Source organism: Diabrotica virgifera, chromosome 4 (assembly GCF_917563875.1).
Source record: "Diabrotica virgifera virgifera chromosome 4, PGI_DIABVI_V3a".
Lineage (NCBI taxonomy): Eukaryota > Metazoa > Arthropoda > Insecta > Coleoptera > Chrysomelidae > Diabrotica > Diabrotica virgifera.
In genome coordinates this window covers 8,411,873-8,439,862 of record NC_065446.1, presented here as the reverse complement: position 1 = coordinate 8,439,862, position 27,990 = coordinate 8,411,873, and the positions used below count along the sequence as shown (strand labels likewise).

The 27,990-nt window shown below is 31.9% G+C and overlaps 2 protein-coding genes across 7 annotated transcripts in view; one reads left to right on the top strand and one right to left on the bottom strand.

Annotated features, from left to right (window-relative positions):
• The window catches only part of LOC126882891 (fatty acid synthase-like), an 88,669-nt gene extending 82,184 nt beyond the window's left edge, over positions 1 to 6,485 (bottom strand). Inside the window, exons 1-2 of one of the 2 annotated variants that reach the window (XM_050647955.1) lie at positions 6,371 to 6,485; positions 9 to 168 (exon numbers count right to left, since the gene is read on the bottom strand). In XM_050647955.1, the coding sequence (XP_050503912.1) occupies positions 9 to 144 (136 nt within the window). In that variant the 5' untranslated portion in view covers positions 145 to 168; positions 6,371 to 6,485. The remainder of the gene's footprint in view (positions 1 to 8; positions 169 to 6,370) is intronic. The other variant, XM_050647956.1, reaches the window with a different exon arrangement.
• Positions 1 to 27,990, top strand: part of LOC126882898 (RNA-binding protein Musashi homolog Rbp6) — a 1,676,353-nt gene that overhangs the window by 780,099 nt on the left and 868,264 nt on the right. The window lies entirely within an intron of this gene.

Sequence of the window (27,990 nt, the reverse complement as noted above, 5' to 3'; positions counted from 1 at the left end):
ATTCTTACCTCGTGGAAATCTTCTTTCATCTTCTGTAAGTAGTACTTTATTACTTAACAATGCTTCCTTAAATTCGTCTATATTGTGACATTCTGGAAAGCGTCCAGATACTCCAGATATTACGATATCTTCGCCATCAGCCATTACAGAACCAATAGTGTTTCTCTACTAACACAATACGTATATACATTTATATTATATTTGTATAATATATCTAATATAGTTTATAAAAGAAACTAAAAATATAAAAGAAACATAAATATAAACTTAGGACTAAACCTGTAATCATCAACTAAAACACGTAAATGCATCAGGAACACGATAATCCGCAAAATAAAGAGAAATGAAAGAAAGACAGACTGTTCCTTTCTCCGAAATGTATGCTTATGGTTTATTAGGCAAAAAAGAGTAAAACACCATTAATTGCAAACAAAAATGCGAAACTTCTAAAATATGCAAATCCTATGCTACACGTGAATTCTATCTAATAAAAAAAGCGACCGGGATGATCGAGAAAACTCGATTTTCGAACAGACAGATCTACTAACGACATTACTGGTTTACGAATAAAATTATAAAACAAATTATCGAAAATCTGGAAAATTTAACCTAGAAACATCAGTAAATGCATATAAACTATTTGAAATTATGGAAAAAGAAAAATATCCAAAACATCCCAGATTACAGTTATCAAGAGTATGTATGGAGGTTTCTAGTTTAAACCTTTAAACTGTAAACATGTATCGAAGACGAGCTAGGTAGATATCAAAAGGCAATTAGCAGAAAATGTATCGTTCTTTAAGTAAATATAAATAAAAGTGTATTTGTATATATCAGTTAAGTTTTTGTGAAAGTGACACATACAAGTAAAAAGGCAGTAAGTGATCAACGGCATATTATCTATTTTTTACGTAATTATTTGAAATTATAAATATTTTTTGTATTATAATATGTATATACAATTATTGTATTTTATATACTAGTAACATTTTAAACACATTTTCAATTGAGGTTTATACAGACAGAACTGGAGTCGGTTTCCAATAGGGGGACAGGGCCGCACTCAATCTTGCGGGTGATACATGTTCTTCAACACAACAAAAATTCACCGAAAAGCTACTCAGCAGTGACAAATCAATTCAAATTTCCTTCAAAAGAACAAGCACTAGTCTTTAGTGCAATCGAAAATACTCCACTATAAGATGACCTAATTTATCTTGGTAACATTATTCAATCGAAAAATATTATTTTTGCCTCCCGCCTTTCTAACCGAATTGGCATATACCTTGCGAAAAAAACATCCTAGATGAGTTTTTAGATAACTATGGCCAAATCACTATTCGAGGAGACCTTTTAAAGGCTAGACGACTTATAACACCTGCCGAAAGAATTGTTTTTTCAAATGTGTTCCCGACCATTTCACATCATGTTCTTGAAAAATAATTGCTAAAAATCGGTCTACATTTTGTATGTTCCATAACATTTCTAAAAATCGGCGCAAATCTTCCCACGTACAACCATATCCGAAGCTTTCGACGGCAAGTATATGTTAGCCCTCATAATTTAACCATCCCAAGCGCCATAACAATAACCTTCGAAAACACAAGCTAAACAATATTCTTTTGCACAAGCTAAACAATATATACAGTATATAGTGAAGCAGTAAGCATAGGGGATAGCGTAGCAGTTTACCTACAGATTTACCTCTACGTGAACAAACGCGCTGGAAGTATTGCACCTTTTTACCGTTATATTAAACGAGTATATAAAACTACATATATCGCTTAGTTACAACTTCGGCACCTCTACCTACGCGCCTCTTACCGCTATCCTCGACGCCCACCGCTTTAGTAAATAAATAAGAAGATAAATAAAAAGCAGTAGACGGTATCTCGATATCAAAACATCCTTTTTATTTTTCTTGAACTCACTAGTAATATATGCAAGTATTGTTTTCCTTAATCTTCAACTTAAATCGATCTGCTTCTACCTCATTCGCACCAAATTACAGCTTCGCTAACGTTGAATTATACCGCGGTTACGTGATTCCAGGTATTACAAATGATTATTGTACAACAGCATTGAACTGTGCAAAGAGCAATTCAGCCGTTTTCTAATCTTCTCTGAGTATGTTTTATAAAGCATAATTATTTCTCCCCCGTTTTTCAGCCTATTTCCGAAATCCAGCCAGAGTTTTCCCTTCAATTTGTTTGCCTCGCGTTTTCTATCCAATTTCAGCCCTCCTAAATCTGGCGGCCGTCGAATCTATTTTTAAAACGGCTTTCCCCGATAATGATCTCATTAAAATCCATCACTACAATAATTCGTCGAAGAGGCCCTCCAATAATTAACAAAAAAATTAATGATGATAATATGTTTTGTTGATAATAATTATTGATACAAAACGTAGGTATGTATTAGTCCAAGCTGTGGGTGAAAAATAGGTTGATTTCATGATATAATTCAGGAACTTTTAAAACCTATCAGGTCAGGAATAACTTTTATTAAAATGTAACCAAAAATTTTAGGAGCTTTTTTATTTATGACGTTTTTTATTTTTTAAATTTGCAATGTTAAAGATTTTATTTTTTGCAGCTTAGTATATTCATTTTAGAGAAAAACTTTTAAATAGAAAGCTGTAGTAAATTGAAAAACCTACAATTTAAGCTGTGACAAGTTTAATTTCGTTAATTTGTTATTGCAAAAACAGGTTGCGAAAGGAACTAAAATGAAGATCTTTCAATTTCAAATAAAAAAAATTGTAAAGCCCGATTGGTGAATTTGTTGCTTAGATATTATAAATTGTTTATCCCAAGAGGTTAAATGTCGAAGGCTAAAACTTTTTGAAAAAAAAAATCGTAGAGAGTTAGTCTCCTTCTAAAAATTTATATTTTCATATTCTGATATAAACAAATGTGTAAAACATTTCTCAACAGTTTATTTCGAATTTTAAAATAAGGGGGTAAATTTCGTTACAAACATTTAAACCTGAAGCGGCCCTATACATCCTATGAGTTTCTAACTTGCAGATTATTGTTGCTGAAGATAAAACAAAGATTCAAAAGCAAACTGTCATTATTTTTTCATGCAAAATTACTCCTTAAAGTTTGTCGCACTTATTTAGGAACACCCTGTACTGATCCAGATATTATTAAAATGATTAGTACCAATCATACGCCGAAGAAATACTTGGTGACTAGCAGTGTGGTTTCAGGCCTGGCAGATTGACTATTGATCAAATATTTACAAAAAAGTATTGGGAATACAATCAGGACGTACATCAGATTTTTATAGATTTCAAACAGGCTTATAATTCAATTAATCGTGCAACATTATGGAAGGCAATGATCGAGCTCGGCGTACCCAAGAAACTAGCTGCGTAAATTCTGGACTGAGACAGGGAGATCCGTTGTCCCCGTTGTTGTTTAACCTGGCCTTAGAATATGTCATGCGAAAAATGTATCCAAAACTCAAACCAGACATAACTGCTCGGGGAGCAAAAATTTAATCATACTCGCCTTTGCCGATGACGTAGACGCAGTAGCACAATCAACATTAGAAATTAAGGATATTTTCTCGAGCTTTGAAGAAGCTGCATTAAACATCGGCCTAAAAATAAATGAAGACAAAACAAAATACATGGTCGTCTCAAAACAAGAACGACGGCGAATAAGGCAAAATATTACTATAAACGATTATAACTTTGAAGTGGTTAAATAATTTAAATATCTACTAGCAACAATCACAAATGACAACAAATTAGAGCGAGAAGTTGAAACGCGAATAATGGCAGGAAACAGATCTTTCTTTGCAATGAAACATCTAATGAAGTCAAAACTTCTTTCACGGGGTGCAAAAATCCAGATATTATATAAGACCATAATACGACCAGCAGTCGCTTATGGAAGCGAAACATGGACACTAACAAAAAGAGGAGTAAATAAATTGCTGGTGTAGGAACGTAAAATCCTTCGAATGATATATGGCCCTTGCAGAGACAGCGTGACAAACGAATCGAGGCTCAGATACAATAACGAGCTAGAGTGTCTATTCGGAAAAGAAAATCTAGTCAGATATATAAGGGCTAATAGACTCAGATGGGCAGGGCATGTGATACGCAGTAACGACAATCGCCTTATAAACAATGTGTTCTGGGAAAGGCCAGATGGAAGAAGGTCTGTAGGGCGGCCTAGAAAAAGGTGGAAAGATGGAGTCAAAGAAGATCTAGAGAAAATGGGGGTGCGACAATGGGAATTAGTGGCACAGAACCGACAAACATGGAAGGCAATAGTAAACGCGGCAAAGACTCACGAAGAGTTGTAGCGCCATTGATGATGATGATGTACTGTTCAAGAACATGGCTAGTTGTTAAAGTACCTAAATTTTTATTATCCAACATAAGCGAATTAATAAAAAAAAACAGGATGTTAAGAAAACCTGAGGCTATAGTTGGGTTTTAATTTCAGTACTTTATAAATGCTAGAAGATTCCACAGGTTGATGCGAACTTAATTTACCTGTTTAGCAACAATATTATTACAGCGATACTGTTAAAGAATAAGGCTAAAATATTAGAAAAATAACATAAGTCGGCCAACAGGTTTATAAAATTCGAGACATCAAAAATAACCAAATTTTTAAGTGGGCCGGTTTCTATGCACGCAAGTTTAGTTATACGATACGGTTAATTATTTTCTGATTCAAAAAACACTAATATTTACCCATTTCTTTTAATATTACTGGATTGGATTTTTGTTCTAAGCCGGCCTACTTCGGCCACATTATGAGTAACAATAATCTACAGTTGATTATATAAGGCAAGATTGAGAGCAACAGAGGCCCTGGACGTGAACGTATATGCTGGCTGGCCAGTCTTAGGAAACGGACTGGTCTAACGTCAACTGATCTATTTCGAGCTGCTGTTAATAGAATAAGACGGGTCAATGTGGTCGCCAATGTCTCTAGAAGATAGGTACATTTAGAGGAGGAAGCACATAATAAATAGATTAATAAGCAAAAAGACTAAGTTTTAAATCTAATAGCACATAAAACAACACCAAAAAATGCTGTCTCACATCCTACCAGACTGAAAACAATGGGAACCTTCTCTGGTAACACATCCAAGACTTCTACAATTTGCAAGCCATAACGGATACTGAGACTAAGGAAGATGAGGAAATTTTACAATTTATCATTCACGTCCCATCTGCTCAGCGCGGGAAACTTCCAACGAGAATGGTTCTCTTCGTACTCCAATCAGAGTAAACCTGTAAATCAAAACTGAGTAACCATTTTTAATTTCGTTGCAATACGAAACTACAGCCGCATCATTATTCCAGTTCAATCAGAGAGTGTAGCAAGCACCTCCACCGGTTTCGAAACTTATTAGTCTCTCATCAGGAGGCACATATGCTGCTCTCTCTGACCCAAATAGGACAAACCCCGGCATGCAGTCACGGATTGCAACGGACGAAATGGCAGGGATGCCCTAGCGGCAACTGCTAGCAAGAGACTAAGTTTTCAATCTCATAGCACATAAAAAAACACCAAAAAATGCTGTTCCACATCCTACCAGACTGAAAACAATGGTAACCTTCTCTGGTAACACCTCCGAGGCTTCTACAATTTGCAAGCCATAACGGATGCTGAGACTAAGGAAGATGAGGGAATTTTTAAAACTTTGATCAAATATCATTTGATCAAAGATTATAAGAATATGCAAAGATACAAAAATCAAAAATGGAATTAAAAGAAAGCTTAAAAGCAAGTAAAGCCGCGGGATCTCTTAATGACACAATCTGGAAGAACAAACACTTAAGAGAAGACCCAAATCAGTAATCTATAAAGCAGCAGTTAGACCTATATTAACATACACGGCGGAGACAAGACCTGACACATCTAAGACGAGACGACTACTAGAAACAAGAGAGATGAAAATACTCCGACGAATATCAGGGACAAGTCTGTTGGATAGGGAGAGAAGCGAAAACATAAGAAGAGTAAGACAATGTAGAAGACATAAATGGATGGGTGATAAAACGGAAACAGGAGTGGAACGAACACATTAGTAGAATGGCAGAGAATAGGATAGTACGAATAGCACGAGATCAGCCACCAAATGTACGAAGAAGTATTGGCAGACCAAGAAAAAGATGGTACGATAACTTAAACAATTTAGGAAGCTAATATTAAAGAAGAAACAGGCTTTAAAGCTTACATACAAGAAGGAAGAAGAAGAAGAATAATTAAAAGAAAAGTCCTGAATAAAATGTAATTTTGAATTAATTATTTTGGGAAGTCCAAATCTCGTCAAGTCTCTGTAACAGGTGTATTTATATAGAAAGAAATGTAATATAATCGTTTGTACCTACCAAAATCAAAAAGCTGCACCTAACCCTTGATAATTTGGCTAAAAATGTGGTGTCACTGTAACTCCTAATATGTGAACTAAAATGAAAACACAAACTGCAACATAAGTATATATACCTCTTTAATATGTTAAAAGAAAACAATAAGCCCAGACGTTAATGCAGCCGACCATAACAATAATTTAAATTTGACAGAAGCAATAGTACAGTTGAGGAGAACATATATTTGCGTGTCCACCAAAAAATATTTCAATGAAAAGAGCTTATTTTTACCAACGCTAAAATGGGAGAACAACTTTTTGCTTGTGAGATCTAAACAAAATATCACTGAATCTTAAATTATGTAATAAAGTTATGTGATAAAGATAAACCCATCAATGATTTATAATTTTTTGAAGTTATACTTCTTTACGGGCGTAATGACGTTGAAATTTTATATGGGAAAACCTAGCGACCGGGCGCATGCGCATTATAACTTTGTTCTGATTGGATGTTCAAATGACATTACAAAAATTATCCAATATGGCAGCTGTGGCACAGCTGTGGGACTGTGTTTGGTTGGTTATAATGTATGCTTGTTGCGTTTTAAAATTTGTAGGAAGAGAAACAACAAACAAAAAGTTAGTTAATGGTTATACTGCCTTTTTAAATAGTTTTCATATTATATTTTTGGACTTATTTACATAGAAGAGATGATTGTTGCATATGCCAATGTGAAAGCTCATCAAACTGTGCCTAGTATGAGTGCCGCAGATCTCGCTTATTCAAAGCTAAAGAATATTTCACTGGTAAGTGTTTTATAAATAGTTGATCAAATTTTGTTATGATATTTGAACATAGCCACTTTGCACGACGCAAGTGATTGCGAAATTTATTAGTCGTTATACGGGCTCCGATACCTACCTTGAACCTACCAAAATACATAAGTAGTATGTAATACTTTTATTTACATAATTTGATTCTTCTTACTCTATGTTTTGTTGTATTTTTTCAATTCTAAATCATTTCAATTCAAAATCAAAATAATTTGATTTACATAAGTTAAAAATGTCAAAAGGTTAATCTGTTTAGTTAGACGATCTTCGCACGTAATGACAAGCTATCTCTGTGGCGAAGTTTTAATGCGAGTGAGAACGCAAATACCAGCCGCGTGGTAAGTTGGTTCGAATCCCAATAAAAACTTTTATTTTTTTTATTTTTTTTATACATTTTATGATTGTAAGTATATTTATTATATAATTTTATTTTCAGAAAATACGTATTTAGTTAAAAATTTTTCCGACAATTAATGTTCAGAAATCATTTGTGGCATTTTTAATGTGTTTGTGTGTGTTTTATTTTTTTATTATTTTAATTTTTGGCACTGTTTTAATAAAAATGTTTGAGAAGTAGTAAGTATAAATTAATTTAATATTTAAATAAAATATAAATAAAAAGTATATTAATTTCGTTTATAATCATATAATCATATAATAGAAGTATAACTTCTTACGTGCGTACAAAGTACACATACATTCTTTTTTTTATTTAATGTCTTCCGAACCACTGGTTTATAGACGACAACAATTTAAAAAAAGAATGTGTGTGTACTTTGTGCACACGTAAGAAGTTATACTTCTTAATGTTGTTCTGAAGCTATTTGCTTTTGGCATTTTTATAATTAACTATTTTCTATGGCAAATAAGCCACAATTTTACTAAAAAAATGAATTTATTAACGTTTCGAAGCCCAAATCGGGTTTCGTTGTCAAAATACAAAATACTTCTAAAATAAACAAAAATGTTGTTGCTAAGTAAAAAAATTCTTCTAATAATTTATTTAATCTGACTCATTTACATTGGCAATTCAGACGTATATTTATACATTTTAAAGTAGAAGACTTTAAAATGATATCGCCAATATTTATGAGTTGCGTTCCTGGGACGACTTTACTAAAAGATAGTTCATTCGATTACATGAAATCAATCCCAACTCAAGATTATCCGTCGCAAAAAAATCATAGCATGTGATCTGTCTTTAAAAAGACAACCAAATGCAACGATGACAGTAAAATTCTCGCGTTAGAGATTTCATAGTAAATCACGAGGGAAAACCAGGAAAAAACCCTGTGATACTATCCCGACATCGTAAGTATTTGGTCTTACATTTAATTTACCTTCAAAAAACGAATATCAAATTGTGACTTTAATATGTTTAAATTATAAATAATATTAATATTACATAGATATACAATAAGTAATACTAAAATATAAAATTTGTACTAACTCGATATGTTATTGACTTACTAATCGTGGTATTTTCTTTCTATTGACTTCCTCTTTCAGTATGGGTAACCACACTGCATTCTACCGAACAATTTTATTTAGGTGAAACATCAAGGCCATTAAAAGTTAGAATAAGTGAACATCAGTTTTATATTAAAAATAGAGAATTTGATAGATCTTGAATATGTCAACACGCATGGGATAATGAACATAGAGTTCAGTGGAGAGATTCAAGTATAGTCCTGAAAGAATCAGATAGTAAAAAGAGAAACATCAAAGAAGCGGCTCTAATTATGCTAAATGAAACCAATTGTGTCGCAAATTCCTCGGTAGAATGCAGTAGGATGTGGTTACCCATACTTAAAGAGGAAGTCAATAGAAAGAAAATACCACGATTAGTAAGTCAATAACATATCGAGTTAGTACAAATTTTATATTTTAGTATTACTTATTGTATATCTATGTATTATTAATATTATTTATAATTTAAACATATTAAAGTCAGAATTTGATATTAGTTTTTTGAAGGTAAATTAAATGTAAGACCAAATACTTACGATATCGGGATAGTATCACGAGGTTTTTTCCTGGTTTTCCCTCGTGATTTACTATGGAATCTCTAACGCGAGAATTTTACTGTCATCGTTGCATTTGGTTGTCTTTTTAAAGACAGATCACATGCTATGATTTTTTTGCGACGGATATTCTTGAGTTGGGATTGATTTCATGTAATCGAATGAACTATCTTTTAGTAAAGTCGTCCCAGGAACGCAACTCATAAATATTGGCGATATCATTTTAAAGTCTTCTACTTTAAAATGTATAATATACGTCTGAATTGCCAATATAAACGAGTCAGATTAAATAAATTATTAGAAGAATTTTTTTACTTAGCAACAACATTTTTGTTTATTTTAGAAGTATTTTGTATTTTGACAACGAAACCCGATTTGGGCTTCGAAACGTTAATAAATTCATTTTTTTAGTAAAATTGTGGCTTATTTCCCATAGCAAATAGTTAAGTTATACTTCTATTATTATGATTTCAACGAAATTAATATACTTTAAACAGTTTATTTATATTTTATTATTACTACTTATTTACTTACTACTTTTCAAAATTTTTTATTAAAACAATACCAAAAATTTAAAGATAAAAGAATAAAACACACACAAACACATTGAAAAATGCCACAAATTATTTTGTGAACAATAATTGTTGGAAAAATTATAACTAAATACGTATTTTCTAAAAAAAAAATTATATAATAATATACTTACAATCATAAAATGTATATAAAAAAATAAAAGTTTGTATTGGGGATTGAACCCGCAGACCATGGGCGCGGTTAGTTTTGAAATTCAAGTATCTTTAGATTTTGGCTACGGAGACATTTGCATTATGTTGGAAGATAGACCAACTGAACCTTTTAAACTTTTGAACTTTTGACAGTTCTGAATTCAGTGAAGAGAGCATCATCAGTGTTCTTTGTCTAAAATAAGTATAACCATAATTAGTGAAGACAAAGTTAAAAACGTATAACCTAACTTTGTTATTTATCTTGGTCAACTTTTAAAATTTTTACCTTTGTCTTCACTAATTATGGTTATACTTATTTTATGCAAAGAACACTGATGATGCTATCTTTCGAGGGAAAACGTTCTATTGTATTTGTAGCCCCTTTTTTAAAACAGATATACCTTTTACGTAGAAGATTTTTCTTCAAATTTGTATTTTTTTGTTCTTCTTAATGGGGGTACAGGCTAGATTTTTTAATATTGTATTTAATTATAGAGTCATGCTCCTTCTCAAATATTCCCGGAACATTAATAAAAAAATAAAATATTTAAAAATTTCCAAAAATTTCGTTTTTTTCTACTTTTTATGCTTATAACTTAAAAACTATTCATTTTAGAACAAAGTCGTATAAGAATAAAACAATGATAATTAAATTTTCTATCAGATGCGAGTGGTTAAAAATGTCTTAATTTATCGCCCTTGCTTCAAAATAGCAATAAATATAAAATAAGGCGGCAAAACAAGCCTGTCCTTATTCAATGATTTTCCATCACTTAGGTTACATTTGGAACCTTCCTAATTCGCTTAGAAAATTTTTGTAATGTGCTAAAACTGTACACCAAATTTCATTAAAATTAACTTACTAGATTTTGCATAATAATTTTGTAATCTAAACTTTTTTTAAAAAATTAAAATTTTTTAAAATCTTACAGAATTGAAATCGGATTATTTAAGCAGCCTCAGCAATGTTTTAAAGTTATAAACAATTCTTTGGCTTATAAACAAATTAGTGCTGTGGCCAGGAAGGGGTGCTACGGGATCCTTTATTTAGATGGACTTACCCAAGTTTTTTATGTATTTTGACCCGTATAACACGAATTTTTTGGGTAACAGTTGATCCGGATGTCGATAAGATTGTTATAAACAAAGAACTTAAGGAATTACATAACATCGATTTTTCGCAAAATAAAACATTTTTTTTGTATTTCTTGGGTAATTCTAAGCAAATAATGTTCTTACAAGTTTTTTCGAAGGATTCATAGTTTTTAAGATAAACGCGGTGGAACTTTCAAAAAATCGAGAAATTCCAATTTTTGAACGCGAATAACGTTTGATTAAAAAATAAAATAGCAATTCTGCTGACAGCATTCGAAAGTTTAAGTCAAATTATACCGGTTTTAATTATTTGCATTGCTAAAAATTAATTTTTTTATTATTAAACAAAGCAATTTGTTTATAAGCCAAAAAATTGTTTATAAATTTAAAATATTGCCGAGGCCCCTTAAATAATCCGATTTTAATTCTGTAAAGTGTATTAGATAGGTAGAGCACCTCTTTATATGTAAAAAAATTAGCCAACTTCTAAATGGTCTGCTTTTTGTTCAGGAAGATTTTAAAAAATTAGAATTTTTTTAAAAACATTTAGATTGCAAATTTATTATGCAAAATTTATTAGGTCGATTTTAATGAAATTTGGTACACGATTTAAGTATGTTACAAAGAATTTCCTAAGTGAATTACTAAGGTTCTAAGTGCCACCAAAGTGGTTAAAAAATATTGAATAACAACAGACTTATTTTGTCCCCTTATTTTGTATTTATTGCTATATTGCAGAAAAGGTAATACCTTAAGACATTTTTTATCAGTCTTATATCATACAAAATTCAATTATCTTTATTTTATTTTTCTACGACTTTGTTCCAAAATGAATCGTTTTAAAGTTATAAGCAAAGAAAGCAGAAAAAAATTGATGTTTTTCGAAATTTTTAAATATTTTAATTTTTTTATTAATGTTCCGGGCATATTTGAGAAGGACCATAAGTCAATTATTATTACTGAAGGTGTCACCTAACTTTATCTGCAAAAATCCGAATGCCACCTCTCATATCCAAAAATAGACCTTTTTTCGCAGATCCTTACTGGTCTATATGTGTACCAAATATATCGACGAAATATTCAAAATTAAATTCGCAATCTTGGAACGCGTTTTCCGTTTTGATGACACGCCACTGTAGCCTTTTTAACATAAATTCATTTAAAAATATCTAGTCACTAGTGATCCTTAATAGGTCCTATGAGTTATACTATGAGTTAATACTTATGGTAAATCATATATTATGAAAATTACAGGCACAATAGTGGGTCAATTAACTATTGTTTCTTCACATTAGTGAAAAAAACTTACTAAAAAGATATGATAATATATACCCTAATTGGTTCATAAATAATAAGTATTTAAGGTGTTTTATGTTTTTTAATATAACAAAACAAACACAATTTAAGTGTTTTCCCGCAACCTTCAAATATTTCATTTTTTACCTAAATATAATTACAGAACAGGAAAAATATCCTTTTAGAATCTTTTATTTTATTACCATTTTATTGTGTTATTATTTTTAGCACATGTAGAAAGTGATTTATTTGTAGTCATAAGATTGTTGGCCATTTATACACAACCAAACTTACATGGAATCATCTGATATTTCTTATTTCGTGCAAATTTAGAAAAACGAACACACGAAGTCAAACAATATTTATTTTAAAGCAATTTAATAACAAATACATAACAATTAAATAAAACAATATAGTTATTTTCCTAACAAGTGCAGAAAGTCATTCTTTTCCGCACGCGACTGCAGTTTGCCGAACGACGCGAAGCAGGAGTTCGGCAAGCAGTCGAGTGCGGAAAAGAGACTTTCTGCAAGAGTTAGGAACAATATTTTTTCTAAGAGTCCTTAAAAAATTACCAAATCTTAATCAATTAATATGAAAATACATACACAAATTAATTCTTTGACAAGGTTGTCAAAACCAAACTTTCAATATAATTAGTTAGCATGACGACGATCTTGGTTTCCATGACGATGATTCAAAACGACTGTTATTGTCTACCGATTTGACTTTCGAATATTATGTCAAACTAATTTTATTTCATCGAATTGTCGCGTTAATTTCATTAAAACAGGAACACAATAAGATATATTTGAAATATATTAGTAAATAATATCTAAATATTAGTTTATTGCATGTATTATAATTACTTTAAGGCAATATTAACATATCTAAATTAACACGCGTGCGGAAAAGTAAAAACCGCGTGCGGAAAAGTAACACGCGTGCGGAAAAGTAACACGCGTGCGGAAAAGTTAAAGTTTCTAAATTAAAATGCGTGCGCGAAAGTAGACATTTTTGCACGCTCGTAGAAAAAAGTATTTAACAAACAAATTGAAACTAGTTGTTTTACAGTCAATAGCATACAAAATTTCAATGTAAAACGAATAATGTTAAAATTGTTTTTTTGCGTTTTGTGGTAGTCAGTGTTATTACCTCTAGTCCTTATGCAAGCTTCAGTTTGCGTGGGTACCCTCCTAATCAAATTATTAACATTTGTTGTAGTAGGTTGCTCCATCCTTCAAGAGCAGCTTGTACTAGCGGTGCGGTGTTTTGTGAATTATGCCTAGTGTGACCAACTCCAATTTAGTCAAATTCGGGACAAGGCTGAAAAAACTACCTAAAATCCGGGACTTTTCAATGAAAATCGGGCCATTTTTTTTTAAATATAAAACTTGATTATCATCATTGTGTAGATTATTATTTAACATTTTTATGTTGACAAATTTTTTTTTTGATGCAATGGGTTGTAATGATTATTTCATTCATAGGAGATTCTGACCAATAGAAAGCTACAGAAATCTGAATTAAATCGATAATTTTTGATAATCTCCCGTCGTTAAGTATATTACGTCAGATGCCCTTCGTTGCTACGAAAAAATACATTCAGTGACATTAATGACAATTAATGTTTTAAAAATTATAAAAGTGATGAATTTCAATCGCAACAAATTGCACTCGACCTCTGAAATTAATATAGAATTTTTGCTCTCGTGACACTTTGACATAATTTCACGAGCCGAAGGCTCGTGAAATTAAAACTGTCAAAGTGTCACTCGGGAAAAATTCAATAATTTCAGAGCTCTTGTGTAATTACTACTGATTATTTCATTCATAGGAGATTCTGACCAATAGAACGCTACAGAAATCTGAATTAAATCGATAATTTTTGATAATCTCCCGTCGTTAAGTATATTACGTCAGATGCCCTTCGTTTCTACGAAAAAATACATTCAGTGACATTAATAACAATTAATGTTTTAAAAATTATAAAAGTGATGACTTTCAATCGTCAAATATTTATAAAAACTGTGTGTTTAATGGTACTTACATAAATAAATTACAATAAAATTTTGGTTTTGAACAGTTTTATTCATGAAATAATCGCAACAAATTGCACTCGACCTCTGAAATTAATATAGAATTTTTGCTCTCGTGACACTTTGACATAATTTAAACTGTCAAAGTGTCACTCGGGAAAAATTCAATAATTTCAAAGCTCTTGTGCAATTCCTACTGATAATTACATTTTTGTTAGTTTTTGACGTTTCGACTTCCAATCCGGAAATCGTTCTCTAAAAACGAAAAATTAGAAAATCAACTACTTAATGTTGAATTTCCATGTAAATTGAACCTTGGGTTAAAATATAATTATCATTATTTGGTATTCATGTTTTTAAATAATCTTTTCAGGAGACAATAATTAAAATACAGAAACCGGAAAAAGTCCAGAGTTTGAGTTTTCATAGAACTATAATACGACGATATAAAATGCATGGGTTTTGAAAGTGGTATCAATATAACAGTCTAGAAATTGTAGGCTTTTTTTCGTCCCACCAATTCAATTTGATGTGAATTCTTAGAAGAATGATGTATTAAAAATTTCAAAATGGAATTTGAAAATTCGGATGGCCCGGAAGCCTTGTCCGGGACGCCGGGACACGACTGCGTAATTCGGGCCATGTCCCGGATTATTCGGGCTAGTTGGTCACACGAATTATGCCGGACAGCTCTAATTTTTCGGCATATCCCACAAATACTCTATAGAGTTAAGCTCGGGTGAGCAAGCAGGACACTCCAAACAAGGGATAACTTCTGCTTCAATAATGTCTCTAGTAACTCTGATGGTATGTGGAGGCCCATTATCATGCAATAAAATTAATTTTTTTCTGTTGCACCTCTCCAGAGCCTGACTACAGGTTATCAATATACCTGTGAGCAGTTAAAGTTGATTGGATGAAAATTAAAGGAGTTTTTTTTACGGGTCATAATTCCTCTCCAGAACATTACACTTTCCCTTGTATATTTGTGAACAGATCTGACAGTTTTCGTTCTTGCTTTTCTTTCTCGACTTGTAAGTACACGATTTCGTGGGTCATCTGATTTTACACAAATCCTGACTTTTTTTGAAAATAGCACATTTTGTCAATTCCCAAAGTTCCAGTTTTGGTGGTGAAGACACCAATTTAGGCGATCAATCTTGTCTTGCCTGGAAAATTCGGGAAGCCATAACTGTCTCCTGCTGTATACTTCTTGGCACGAACTCTCCTTCTTATCGTTTCAATTGAAACAGCTACATCTGTAGCTTCCAAAAGCTGACTTTGGAGCTGCAGCTGAGAAATGGATGGGTGTCTTCCTGCTGAAATTATTTGATAGTAACAATTAATATCCCATGAGCCGAGCTGGTTATATTTTATATCGGGCAGTTTTAATCTTTGCGCCGACTTGGGACATTTTTAAAAGATAGTTGTTTCTTGGGCCGAGATAGGCACTGCCCGCTTCTGCTTCCATCGGGGTGCTTGTTTTGATTGAGTCACCTTGCTTCTCACTTTTGTTGCCTCGTTTAAGCTTCTAATTTCAATTCTTTTAACAGACACTATTTAATTTTTCCGAGCTTTCTTATGAGGTCTGCATGTTTCGTCAAACAATCGTCTAAGCGCCTTTCTTTTTTGTTTAACTGAAGTATCAATCTTCAGGCTCCAACAGTAATCTGCCACCATATTGATATCCGAAAAACCTTGGAACGTTTTTCCATCTCTTTTATATCTTGGTGGAATCTTTCACCTTGTTCTTCACTATAATTTCCAAGATTTTCAGGAAAACGGTCTAAATGCGAATCCAAAAAATGAAGTTTCAGGCTCATTAAACACCCAGCAGCTTCAAAATTCACAATTAAATCACTTACAATTTTTTTATAATCGGGATCTTTGTTATTGCCAAGAAATTTTTCACACACATCCATAAAGCTTCTATAGGAAGCTCTAAAAGTCCGGATCTGGGCCACGTCGTAAGTCTTTACATAGATAAACACTCGTTAGCTACAACGAATAAGAGTGTAAAGGTGCACAAGAAAATTATAAATGGTGTTTACATACCGTCATTATATCGGCTGAGCGTTCTTAATTATACCGTGACAAATATAAAAAGTCGTAATAAGGAATAAGAGGTCTTTCGAATATTGATTGACTTACGATGGCGAGTTCTGTTGTAGCCTGTGTAATCATTAGTGGAATATATTTTACGAAATTGAGAAAATCCGGGCGGTTTGCATCTCATTAAATGCTTGTTAATAGTAATTATTTTGGTATGAAAATGAATGCAAATATAAGGAGAAGTGTGCTAAAACATGAGCTATTCTTTATAGGCCTGCATCCTGCGTTCCAAAAAAAAAGTTGATTAATAGCAAGCTGAAAATTCTTTAATAGCTTAACGGTGTCTAGTTGGACAAACTTTGATGTATGGGAACACTGGTACAGGGGAAGTTTTAATTGTGGGACGTGATTTTAATTGTGGAACGTGTCATCCTGACAAGTTTATGATTGTGAAAACTAGCAGGTTGTTTTTAAGTTTATTTAATAGCAAACTTTATATAATATATGAAAAAAGTTTGTCCGACAAATATGTTGGGCATTTTAATAAGTCCGACACGTAGAACATGTCGAATTATATCGGCAGTCTGATTTTTGTATGAGAGTTTAATAAAAGGTTAACAAATCAGTTGGAAGTTCTGTCCGACAAAATACGTGGGACGTTTTTGTAGTCTGACGTTCGAAACCTGTAACCCGTTCCACAATTAAAACTTGCCCTGTTCCAGTGTTCCCATACATCAAAGTTTGTCCGACTAAACACCGTTAAGCTATTAACAAATTTTCAGCTTGCCATTAATCAACTTTCTTTTGGTATGCGGGATCCCTGCCTATTATTTTATAATAACGAATGTAATTTATGGTGATAGACGTAACAGTTGTAACGTAGATAAGGTGGACAAGGGTTGTGAGTTCGAATCCCAGCTGGGTAGGAAATTTTTCTTTAAAAAATTTAATAAATTAAAATAATTTCTATCCTTGTGAGATCGGTACTCACGTTGGGGGCCGCAGACGTTCGGACACAATTAGTGTCTCTTAAAGGGAATTCAGTCGATTTTACTGAGTAATAAGACATTTACTCAATACACACACACTACATCTGATTTTTTCACTATAATCTGATTTCTACTGGCTGAATGATTAATATCTATGCCATAGGGCTTTTCATTCACAGTCATTTGTTTCGAGCTTCTGTCATATGTCGTATAATCCGTGTATATTAATAGTATACACAGATTATACAACATATGACAGTAGCTCGAAATATATGACACTCGATGAAAAGCTCTATTAAAAAAAAAGTGTGTGTACTTTGTACGCACGTAAGAAGATATTCTTCTATTAGGTATATAATAGGTAATTTAAACGAAGTAAATATACTTAAAAGGTTATTTGTACTTATTTTATTTAAAAATCAAACTAACTTTCTTATCTTCCACTTTCAAAAAAGAAGAGTATCTTCAAAAATTATATAATAATATACTTACAATCATAAAATCTATAAAAAAAATAAAAAAATAATAACTTGCTTGGGGCTTGAAACCACTTCACGTCTACCGCGCCGTACGAAAGTTGACGCCATTTCAAACTTTACCAAACTCTCGTATACGTCATGTGGGAATATACACAAACTAAAGGTTTACACCATAAATTTATATGAATTTAATAAAATTATTAGTTTCATTTTTGTCGAAATAAAATACAACAAAATATAGAGTAAGAAAACGATATATGAGATGAAGATTTGTAGAAAGTTTGTTCGTAATCAGATTATGTAAATTAGAGCATTGCCTACTAATAGGTAACTACATTATTTTGTTTACATTTTTCAAATAGATAGGTATTGAAACTATTAGGTATTTCCAACAGAAACATTTAGAATTACGTACCTGCGGCTTTTCAAAACTATTTAAAAAGTCACTATAATTATAAATTTGATTTTATTTCTGTCCACACATCAATAAAAACTAATATTATACAATATTTTTGTTTACCGATAACCTCCATATTGAACAATTATTGACAGATCATTTCAAAATTTCAACACCCAATCAGAGCTCGTATAACAACTAATACCATACTGTCGGTGTGCGCATGAGCGCGGATCAATCAAATTTTACCCTCAATTAATTCGCCGCTAAAGAAGAATATCTTCAAAAACGTAAGTCACTGGGAAGAAAAGGACGAAGAACTACTAACAGAGAAAAAAAAATTATAATAAGATGGAAAGAATACTTCGAGGAAAACCAAAATGCAGACAATGGAAATGATCAATACGAGACAATATATTAAACGGCGGAGTAAAGTTAGAGGGGTGAAAAAGAAGAGAAAACTAAGTATGACTTTTAATATGAAATATATCATTCAAAAGAAACTTTTTTGTTTATTCTAAGGTACTTTCGGCCCTTAATGATAATGTAATCTTTCATTCTGTGTTTAAATTTTTCAAAAATACTCATCAATTTTCTCATTATTCGAAAACAATGAATGCATTTAAAAAGCATTTGACCAAAATTTTGCGCAAGTATGATACATTTTTGTAATCAGTATTTCAAAAGCTTTTAAATGAGGAGGCACATGATGTACTTTTTGTACTTTTCCATTTAAAAAAATTAAATTTGTGCCTGTCACCTGAAGAGGGATCGCGTAAAGTTCGAAACATTGATGCTATAATATACTATGATTATTTTAAAATATATATTGTATATATATCAATCGGTTTTAAAACGTCTTGCGACGTTGTCCGATGCCTAATTTCCATGACACTCTATCATCCCATTGGCCCTCTCTAAGATCTCTTGCGCTCATCGCCTTCGTTACTTCCTCTCTCCAAGATTTCTTGGGTCTTCCTCTCTTTCTGCGGTTTGGTGGTACCCATTGCATAATTATTTTAGGGAGTCTTGAGTTATCCATCCTCTGGACGTGTCCGTACCATATCAGCTGTTTTCTTTCTATGTCTGTTGTTAGAGAGCCGTCAACCCCCATTCGCTGTCTTATCTCATCATTACGTATTCTCTCTCTACGTGACACTCCTACTGATCTTCTACAAGCGTCCATTTCTACTGCCTCCAGTTTTCTTCTGTTGTTTTCGGTTATCCGCCAAGTTTCTGCTCCGTACAATAGACTGCTTTTAATAAGAGATTCGTAGATATTGTGTTTTCTTCTTTTTCCTATTTCATGACTCCACAGTACGCTGTTTAGACAACCTATTGTTTTTCTGGATTGTGTTATTCTTCTCTTTATTTTTTCATCATCTTTCCCCGTTGTGTCAAAAACGATTCCTAGGTATGTGTTATGGTCGCAGGGCATGATGATTTCATTATTTTCTAATGTGATGTTCGATAGTTCGGTACCTATTGGCAGGTATTTTATTTTTTCTGTATTAATTTCTAGTCCCCACTTTCTATATTCTTCTTGTAATTTCCTTGCCATGTATTCTAGATCATCTTTATCGTTTGCTATAACAACTTGGTCATCAGCAAACTGCAATGTATATAAGCAAATCTCTCCAAGGTCTACGCCCATGCCTTTGCATTTTCGTTTCCACTCTTTTAATGCTTTTGCAACATATATTTTAAATAAGGTCGGTGATACACAACACCCCTGACGTAGACATTTATTAACCAGGAAGCTTTGCGATAATCTGTTTCCAGTTTTTATTTGTGATGTTGACCCTTCATACAAATTTCTTAAGGCTTTTGTTAAGGTGACACTAATATTCGTCTGTCGTAACACGTTCCAGAGTTTGTTTACAGGAACTGTATCGTACGCCTTCTGCAAGCCAATAAACATGAGGTAGGTTTTTTAATTTGTGCTTAATTTTTTTTTCTATTAGTTGTTTGAGGCAGAAGATATTATCAGTACAACTTCTTCCTGTTCTAAAACCGGATTGTTCTTCTTCCTCTTGGTCTTTGTACTCCTTCTCAATGCGGTCTCTAATTATTCGTCCATACAAATGGCTGAATGTACTAGTGACTGATATCCCTCTATAGTTTTCACATTTAAGCTTATCTCCTTTCTTATGGATCTACGAAATATAAGCAATTTTCTACTCGTCGGGTACGGGAGAACCATTTATAAATTGATTTATGCACCAAGTGACGGTTTCAAACAATTTTTGTGATCCACATTTTATTAGCTCGGCTGGGATATCCCCTGGTCCTGGATACCTACCGTTTTTCAGTTATTTTATAGCTTTTCTAATTTCTGTCACTTGTATTGTTATATCTTCTCCTTAAATGTTTATGTGCTAAAAATAAGTAAGTTAATATGGGGGTGGGGGTAACACTTATTCCAGCTCACTGTATAAAAACTATTTAAAAATTCAGTACAACTATAAAGTAACTATTGTCTCTGTTCTCACAACTTTTAAAACACAACTTAACAATCCAAACCATAAATAAAAATGACAACAACACATTCTTTCCCCACAGCCGCCATAGTGGATAATTTTTGACATGTCATTGGAATACCCAATCGGAGCAAACGTATAACGTACCTGCGCGTAGCACTAACAATTTTTGACAAATTCGCGCACATTTACATTCACTTCTAATCGCGCCTAAAGAAGTTTAACTTCAAAAATTTAGAGGTTTTGGCCTCTTTTCCTCCACAGTGATTCAGTGGCGTAACAAACTCCGTCGGGCCCCCCGCAGAATTGGAAATGGGGCCCCCTTTAAAAAATTACCCAATGCGACATGTGTAACAAAACGATAAAACGTAAAATATGGCGATACCGTGTAATTTTCAGTATCACCACAGAAGTGGTGACAAGACTTTTCGAGTTATTTATGAGTAAACGTGTTTATTGTTCAACAAAAAAATCACGTTTTTAGGAGATTTTTCGCAAATAGTTCAAAGAGTAAGTTTTCGATCGAAAAGAATATTATTAGCAAAAATGTATCTAGCTTATAAAAAAAAGTGAAACAAAGTAAAAGAAAAACTTTAAAAGAAAACTTGTAGCTCATGAAAAGTTTTTCTTATCCTCAAATTCCAAATCGAATATTTCAACGTGAAATAACCAAAAAATGAAATACTGTTCGGGGAAACTCATTAGAACTTTTTTAAAGTATTTAAAAAAAGCTTTATTTTATACAAAAGTTTATAGCATCCAAACTAAGTCAGTTACGCTCAAAATACAGTTAATCCCATTTTTTGGTAAAAAATTGTGAAAATCTCCCCCTATTTAGCACCCTAAATTAAACTAATCATTATCGTCTTACAAATTACCTAATTCTTTATACGATCTGTAAGTTTCACCGGTTAAAAGTGCTTATTTTTAAAAGGGTTCTAGTATAAGGGCTTGAACGAGTCACTAATCACGATTATATGTAAATTTTAAACAGCCATGCCTTAAACAATTTTTGTCTTACAGAAAAACAAAATAAAGCCAAAATATTTATAAAAGCAAGACCTACCTACATTTCTTTACTCTTTGAGATTTTTCGTATCACTAATACTTTTTAAGTTATTTTGAAAAAAGGCATTTTTCCAAAATAAAAAAACTTTTAAATTTTTTCAAAAATAAGAACTTCGAACCGGTCAAACTTATAGATGATATAAACAATAAATATTTAAAGTAAATGGTAAAGCGCTAATGACACATTTTTTTATGATGTTTTTTTATAATGATTTTTTTTTACCAAAAAAGGGGCCAACTTTATTTTGAGCGTAACTCGTATAGTTTTGGTGCTAGAAACTTTTATAAAAAATAAAAATAAAGCTTTTTTTGAACATTTAAAAAAAGTTTTAAGAGTTTTTCCCGAAAATTGCTTCATTTTTTGGTTATTTCTGGATGAAATATTCGATTTGGAATTGGACAAATAAGAATAATTTTTCATGAGCTTCAACTGTGCTTTTACTGCGTCAATAGATTTCATGAATAAGTACCCCATTTTCTGAATCTTATAAGCTACATTTTTGCTACAGATATTTTTTCGATATCTAATATTTAATTCGATAAATACTTATTTTTGAGTTATTTGCGAAAAACACATCTGAAAACGTTGTTTTTTTTTTAATAAGTATTTTCACTCGCAAATGACTAAATAAAGAAACTCTATACGCTCTGAGCTTCGCTGGTGGCGCTCCTAGCGGATTACTGGAATTATCTTTCACCGGTACTTTTTAAATTTATTATTTAATTGTTATCGCTTAACATTTACAACGCAAAAAATTAATTAAATTGTAATCGATTTTTTTAAGATTTTGCTAATCATTTTGACGTTCTATTGATAAAATATGAATTTCTTACTTCGGATACTTTCACAATTATCGTGTAGATGGCGCTAAGATTTTTAGATTAAATTATAATTACATATTACGGAACATTAAAAAAACTTAAATTCAGTATTTAAAACGTAAGTCTATTTAAGGTAAAAATATATACCACAGCTTTGACCAACTAATATTTTTTTTAATTAATGTTTTTAATTTTAATTTTACATTAATCACTTTGACATTTATGTCAAATTTCCGGTAAACGTTTACAGACTTGCCACTACTGGCGCACTAGAATTTGTAAATATCCCCTCTACGTACGAGCTCACAGCGGATAGAAGAACAAACGTTGCTTATAATTAGTCAATTTATACATTTCCGGACTTATTTTAAACGTATGTTTTTCACCCCAAGGATGGATGTCACCCCCGAAGTAAAAGCAACCAACGGCATAAATCCAACTTTGAAGTGGAGTGGAACTAGAACCTAAATCCAAATTGTCAAGCAAATACTTCCGTCGTGACGCTGATAATTTCACTCCAAAACTCTCATTTACTGAGCAATTGGTGTATTCATGCATGTTTATGACGACTTAAATTTTTCATCTTTATTGGTATAGAATTAAACAGAACAAAAATTACTAAATGATTACATTAGTATTATTCTATGAGATGAACAACTTTCTTCGTGCACTATCTACTATCAGCGAATATATCTACAATTTTATTAATTCGGATGGACAACTTCATTTTCAATACTGCACTGCTTAAAAAACGTATGTATGCAAATAATATAAAAACACATTTTTACATATATTAGATAACAAGATGGGGCCCTTCATGCTGCGGGGGCCTCTGTTACGCCTCTGGATAATTGTATGGAAATACTAAACGTAGGTAAAGATTAACGAGAAAACCCATTTCGGCAAATTGCAATTCTCAAGTCTTTCAGTAGTAACGTACAAAGCATTATAGTTTATTGTCGTTACCATATAATTTCGGTAGGGGGGGAAGGGATTAAGTTTCTAGATATTATAAGATGATTCGCTTGGCAAATACGTCTATTTAGAAATTTACGTTTTTGAGATTGGGCCCCCCGCAAGCTTCACGCTGCGGGGGCCTCTGTTACGCCCCTGCAGTGACTGGATTATATCATAGTAAAATGCATAAGAAATAAACAGAATTCTGCCTGTGTGTTTAATAAATATAGTGATTTAGGCTTCCGATAAAATCTTTCTGGTGAGCGTTTTTAAAAGACTTTCGTTCAAACCTAATCTAAACAAAAGTTCGTTTTACGGTCCTAATCGAAAAATTTAATTTGTGTAACCTCATCAAAAGCAACCGAAATTGTAAACCCCCAACAATAAAATAATAGTAGTAAATTTTCCAATCCCTTTAAGATAATCAGTTTTCTTTTACGTCTCCTCGTCTGAGCTGTTAAGTTCTTCGGGAAAGCCATTTCGAAATGAGAGAAAATAAAGATGGAAAGGAGCAAAACGGCGCGGCGGTATATTCTGATGCGGAACCGAATAAATAAAGCAATTTTTTAAATCGCAGAGGATCGGCTGCCTGCGGGGAATCCTCATACTTTTCCTTCTTCTAAGTGATTCGGTTAGAAGGATGCATCTGGAATAGTGACGTTTCGAGGAGAAAGGTTTTATCGCATAAAATAAATATTATGCATTTGAGGTGTTTTCATTGTATTATTCAAGATGTAGACGAAGGTTAGAGTTACACTAAAAAGTTACAAAAATACTACATCAAAAAACCTATCTGTGGAAAAAAATGTCGAGAACCTCATTTTTATAATACATAAATAAAACAGTATTTTTCGAAAAAGGCACAATGGCACAGTTATTATATTTTACGTCATACCGTTTTAATATTGTGTATTTTTATATTACGTAGTTACGAACCACATAATGATATACAGTTGAGTCTACGAATCTTTACCCGTGCATCATCATTTAAAGCATACGAAATAACTCGACGATAAGTCGGAAAATGAAATTTACTAAACGCAACAAGTGACAGTAAGTAGCTACTGCTCCTGTAGTCCAGAGAAATAAGATTTTTCTCGTGACACATCCCCCTCCAGGCCGAAACCAAATTTTACATCTATATTAATAACCTATATGTTTCCTGCAGCCGATTTTGATGATATTTATACATAGTTAGAAACAGATGAAGATCAAAAAACGGTAAATTTTCGCTTTTTTGGTCTATAACTAAAAAGTTAAGCATTTTAAAGAAATTTGAGAGTAAGAAACTCATAAATCGTCTAAAAAATTTCAATATGACGTTCGCTGAATATGTCTGTCCTTATTGGTTGCTTAGAAAATTGCAAAATATATCATAAATTTTGAGTTTTATAAATATTCTTAACTTATGTAAAAATTAACTTGGAACCTTCTTATTAAACGAATTGCTGAGATTTCTGGTGCTTAAATTATATTTTAAATTTCAAAGCAATTGGTCAAATAGTTTAAAAGTTATTTAATTTGTTTATCCCAAATTCATTTTTTTTAAACACTACAAGTCAGAAAATTATGAGATTACAGTAAGACTTCTGACAGTTTATGGAAGAAGAACACTTATACTATTGACTTAATTAAAAAAAAAATGAAAAAAGTGATTTTAAACAGCGTAAAATTATTTTGCAAAAACTCGTCGAATCTTTGCTTACTTAAAAACAATTAGAATAACTTTTTAACCGTTACCCGTAGAAAAATTATTTTTTCACATTTGGAAACACTGAATTTTTATACACACTTAGAAAGAAAAACAATTGTCCTAGGACACTTAGGGTCGAAGTTAGTTTTTTTTAATTCACACGTTTTTGGAAAATAATTTTGCACTATTTAGAATTATTTTTTGTCATTTTTTTTTATTAAATTAATAGTATAAATCTTCTTCTTTTATAAACTATCCAAAGTATTACTGTAACTTCATCATTTTTTGACTTATAGCGTTGCAAAAAAATTAATTTGGGATAAACAAATTAAATACCTTTAAAACTATTTGTCCAATTGCTTTGAAATTTAGAGCATGATTTAAGCACCAGAAGTCTCAGCATTCCGTGTAATAAGAACGTTCTAAGTTAATTTTGACATGAGCTATGAATATTTGTAAAAACTCAAAATTTTTTATTTATTTTGCAATTTTCTAAGCAACCAATAAGGATAGGCATATTCAGCGAACGCCATATTGAAGTTTTTTATACGGTTTATGAGTTTATCACTCTCAAATTTGTCTAAAATACTAACTTTTTGGTTATAGACGAAAAAACGAAAATTTACCGTTTTTTGATATTCATTTGTTTATAATTATGTATATCATCAAAATCGGCTGCATGAAACATATAGGTTATTAATATAGATGTACTACTCAAAAAATTTGGTTTCGGCCTGGAGGGGGTTGTTTCACGAACAGGATATTTGTTTTCCTTATTTCTCTGAACTACTGTTACAAATTAAAATTTTGAGTTATCAAATATGTGTTTTATCTCGCCAGGTATTAATGACGCATGGGTAAAGACTCGTGGACTCAACTGTACTTTATGCCCGCTTGGGGCAATTCCTATTGCAATAGGAAACAACAAAAATCAAACATTTAAGCATTCAGTATTATTTTCTGCCATCAATTGTTGAAATTTAACGTATTCCTTATCGTACGTTTCTTTGAATTTTTTGGGTGTACGGATTTGGTGTCTACGTGAAGGTTCTTTAAATAGCGAGAGGTCCATTGCACAGATTTTCTTTCTTTGAACACGCTGTTCATTTCGCACTAGATATAGGAAATAATTTCATCGTAGTGGTATGATAAGACATGGCCTCCTTACGTGTCGCATGTCGTCAGTTAAAACACATTTTAAAGAGTAAATCTGTATAGTTTCTTTTTTATTAAAGATATCAGAGACACTAACAAAATAAAATGTTCACAAAAGATGAGACTAACAACATAATTTCGATATATACCGACCTTTGTACCTTTTCCTCCCTACAGGGTGTCTGAAACTTTTGTTTCAATTAAAACACATGTTAAAGAATAAAATCGTCAATTTTATTTGTCTCTATAGATATCAGCAGTCAGGCAAATATGCAAGAGTGCATATGCATATTTTTGTATTTTTTTTTGAATTTTGCAAGAGTACATTTGCATATTTTTGTATTTTTTTTTTTGAATTTTGCATATAGTGGTTTATTTAAAAATAAGGTGCATGTAATAGGTTTTCAAAACGGCTTGCGCATGTTTCTTGGAATAAAATACTGCAAATGGAATATTCCAAATGCAAGAAGCTTAAGAAGAAACGAGGTCGATTCTGTATATTCTGCGGTACTCTACTGGGTAAAATAAAATTAGATATATGGGACAATTATTTTTATGTATGCAATGACACAAATGAAACTTTTGGACTGCATCGCACATTTATTAATCGAATCTTTTAAAAATGAGCAAGATTGTAAATTGCATTTAATTGTTTCCAAACAGTTGAATAAAACCAACGCACTAAGAGTTTCAAGGCTTTTGCAAGACAGTTTAGCAAATTTTGTTCTTCTTTTTGTTCTTCCGAACGAAAAATTTTTGATTTTTCTTTCAGATGCTGCACCTTACATGGTTGAAGTAGCAAAAAATTTGAAAAAATTTTTATCCACGTTTAGTGCATACAACTTGCTTAGCACATGGTTTAAATATGGTCGCAGAAGAAATTGGAATTTAATTTCTTCTTCTTAATAATTTAATTTCAAATATGAAAAAAATATTTCTTAAGGCACTTATAAGAACTCAGTTGTATAAAGAAAATTGGCCGAATCTTCCTCTTTCACCAAAACCTACTATTACTGGGAAACTTGGTTAGAGGCTGCAATGTTTTATGCAGAAAATTTTGCTGAATTGAAACCAGTAATATTGTAATTAGCTGACGATTCTTCCGAACCACTTACACTTTCCAAAGAATTGCTGAAAAATAAAATAGTACCACAGCAACTTTCATACATAAAGTCAAACTATGATTTTGTGCCAAGTTGCATCCTTCAGCTACGGGATGCAAGTTTATCTTTAATTGAAGCAGTTAAACTAATAAAAAAAATTGAACTATCTTACAAAATTATTGTGGGCCAAATTGGCAAAGATATTTTAAAAAAAATTTAATTCGGTCATTGATAAAAATACTGGTTTTATGTTTTTATCTAAGGTTGCAAATGTGGGGTGTTTGATGAAACACTAAATGTACAGGCTGAAGTTTTAAATAATTTTAAATACGCTCCTATAACTTCGGTGGATGTAGAACGGAGCTTTTCTATATACAAACATATTTATACAGATATCAACATAACTTTTTGTTAGAAAATTTTGAAAAACATAT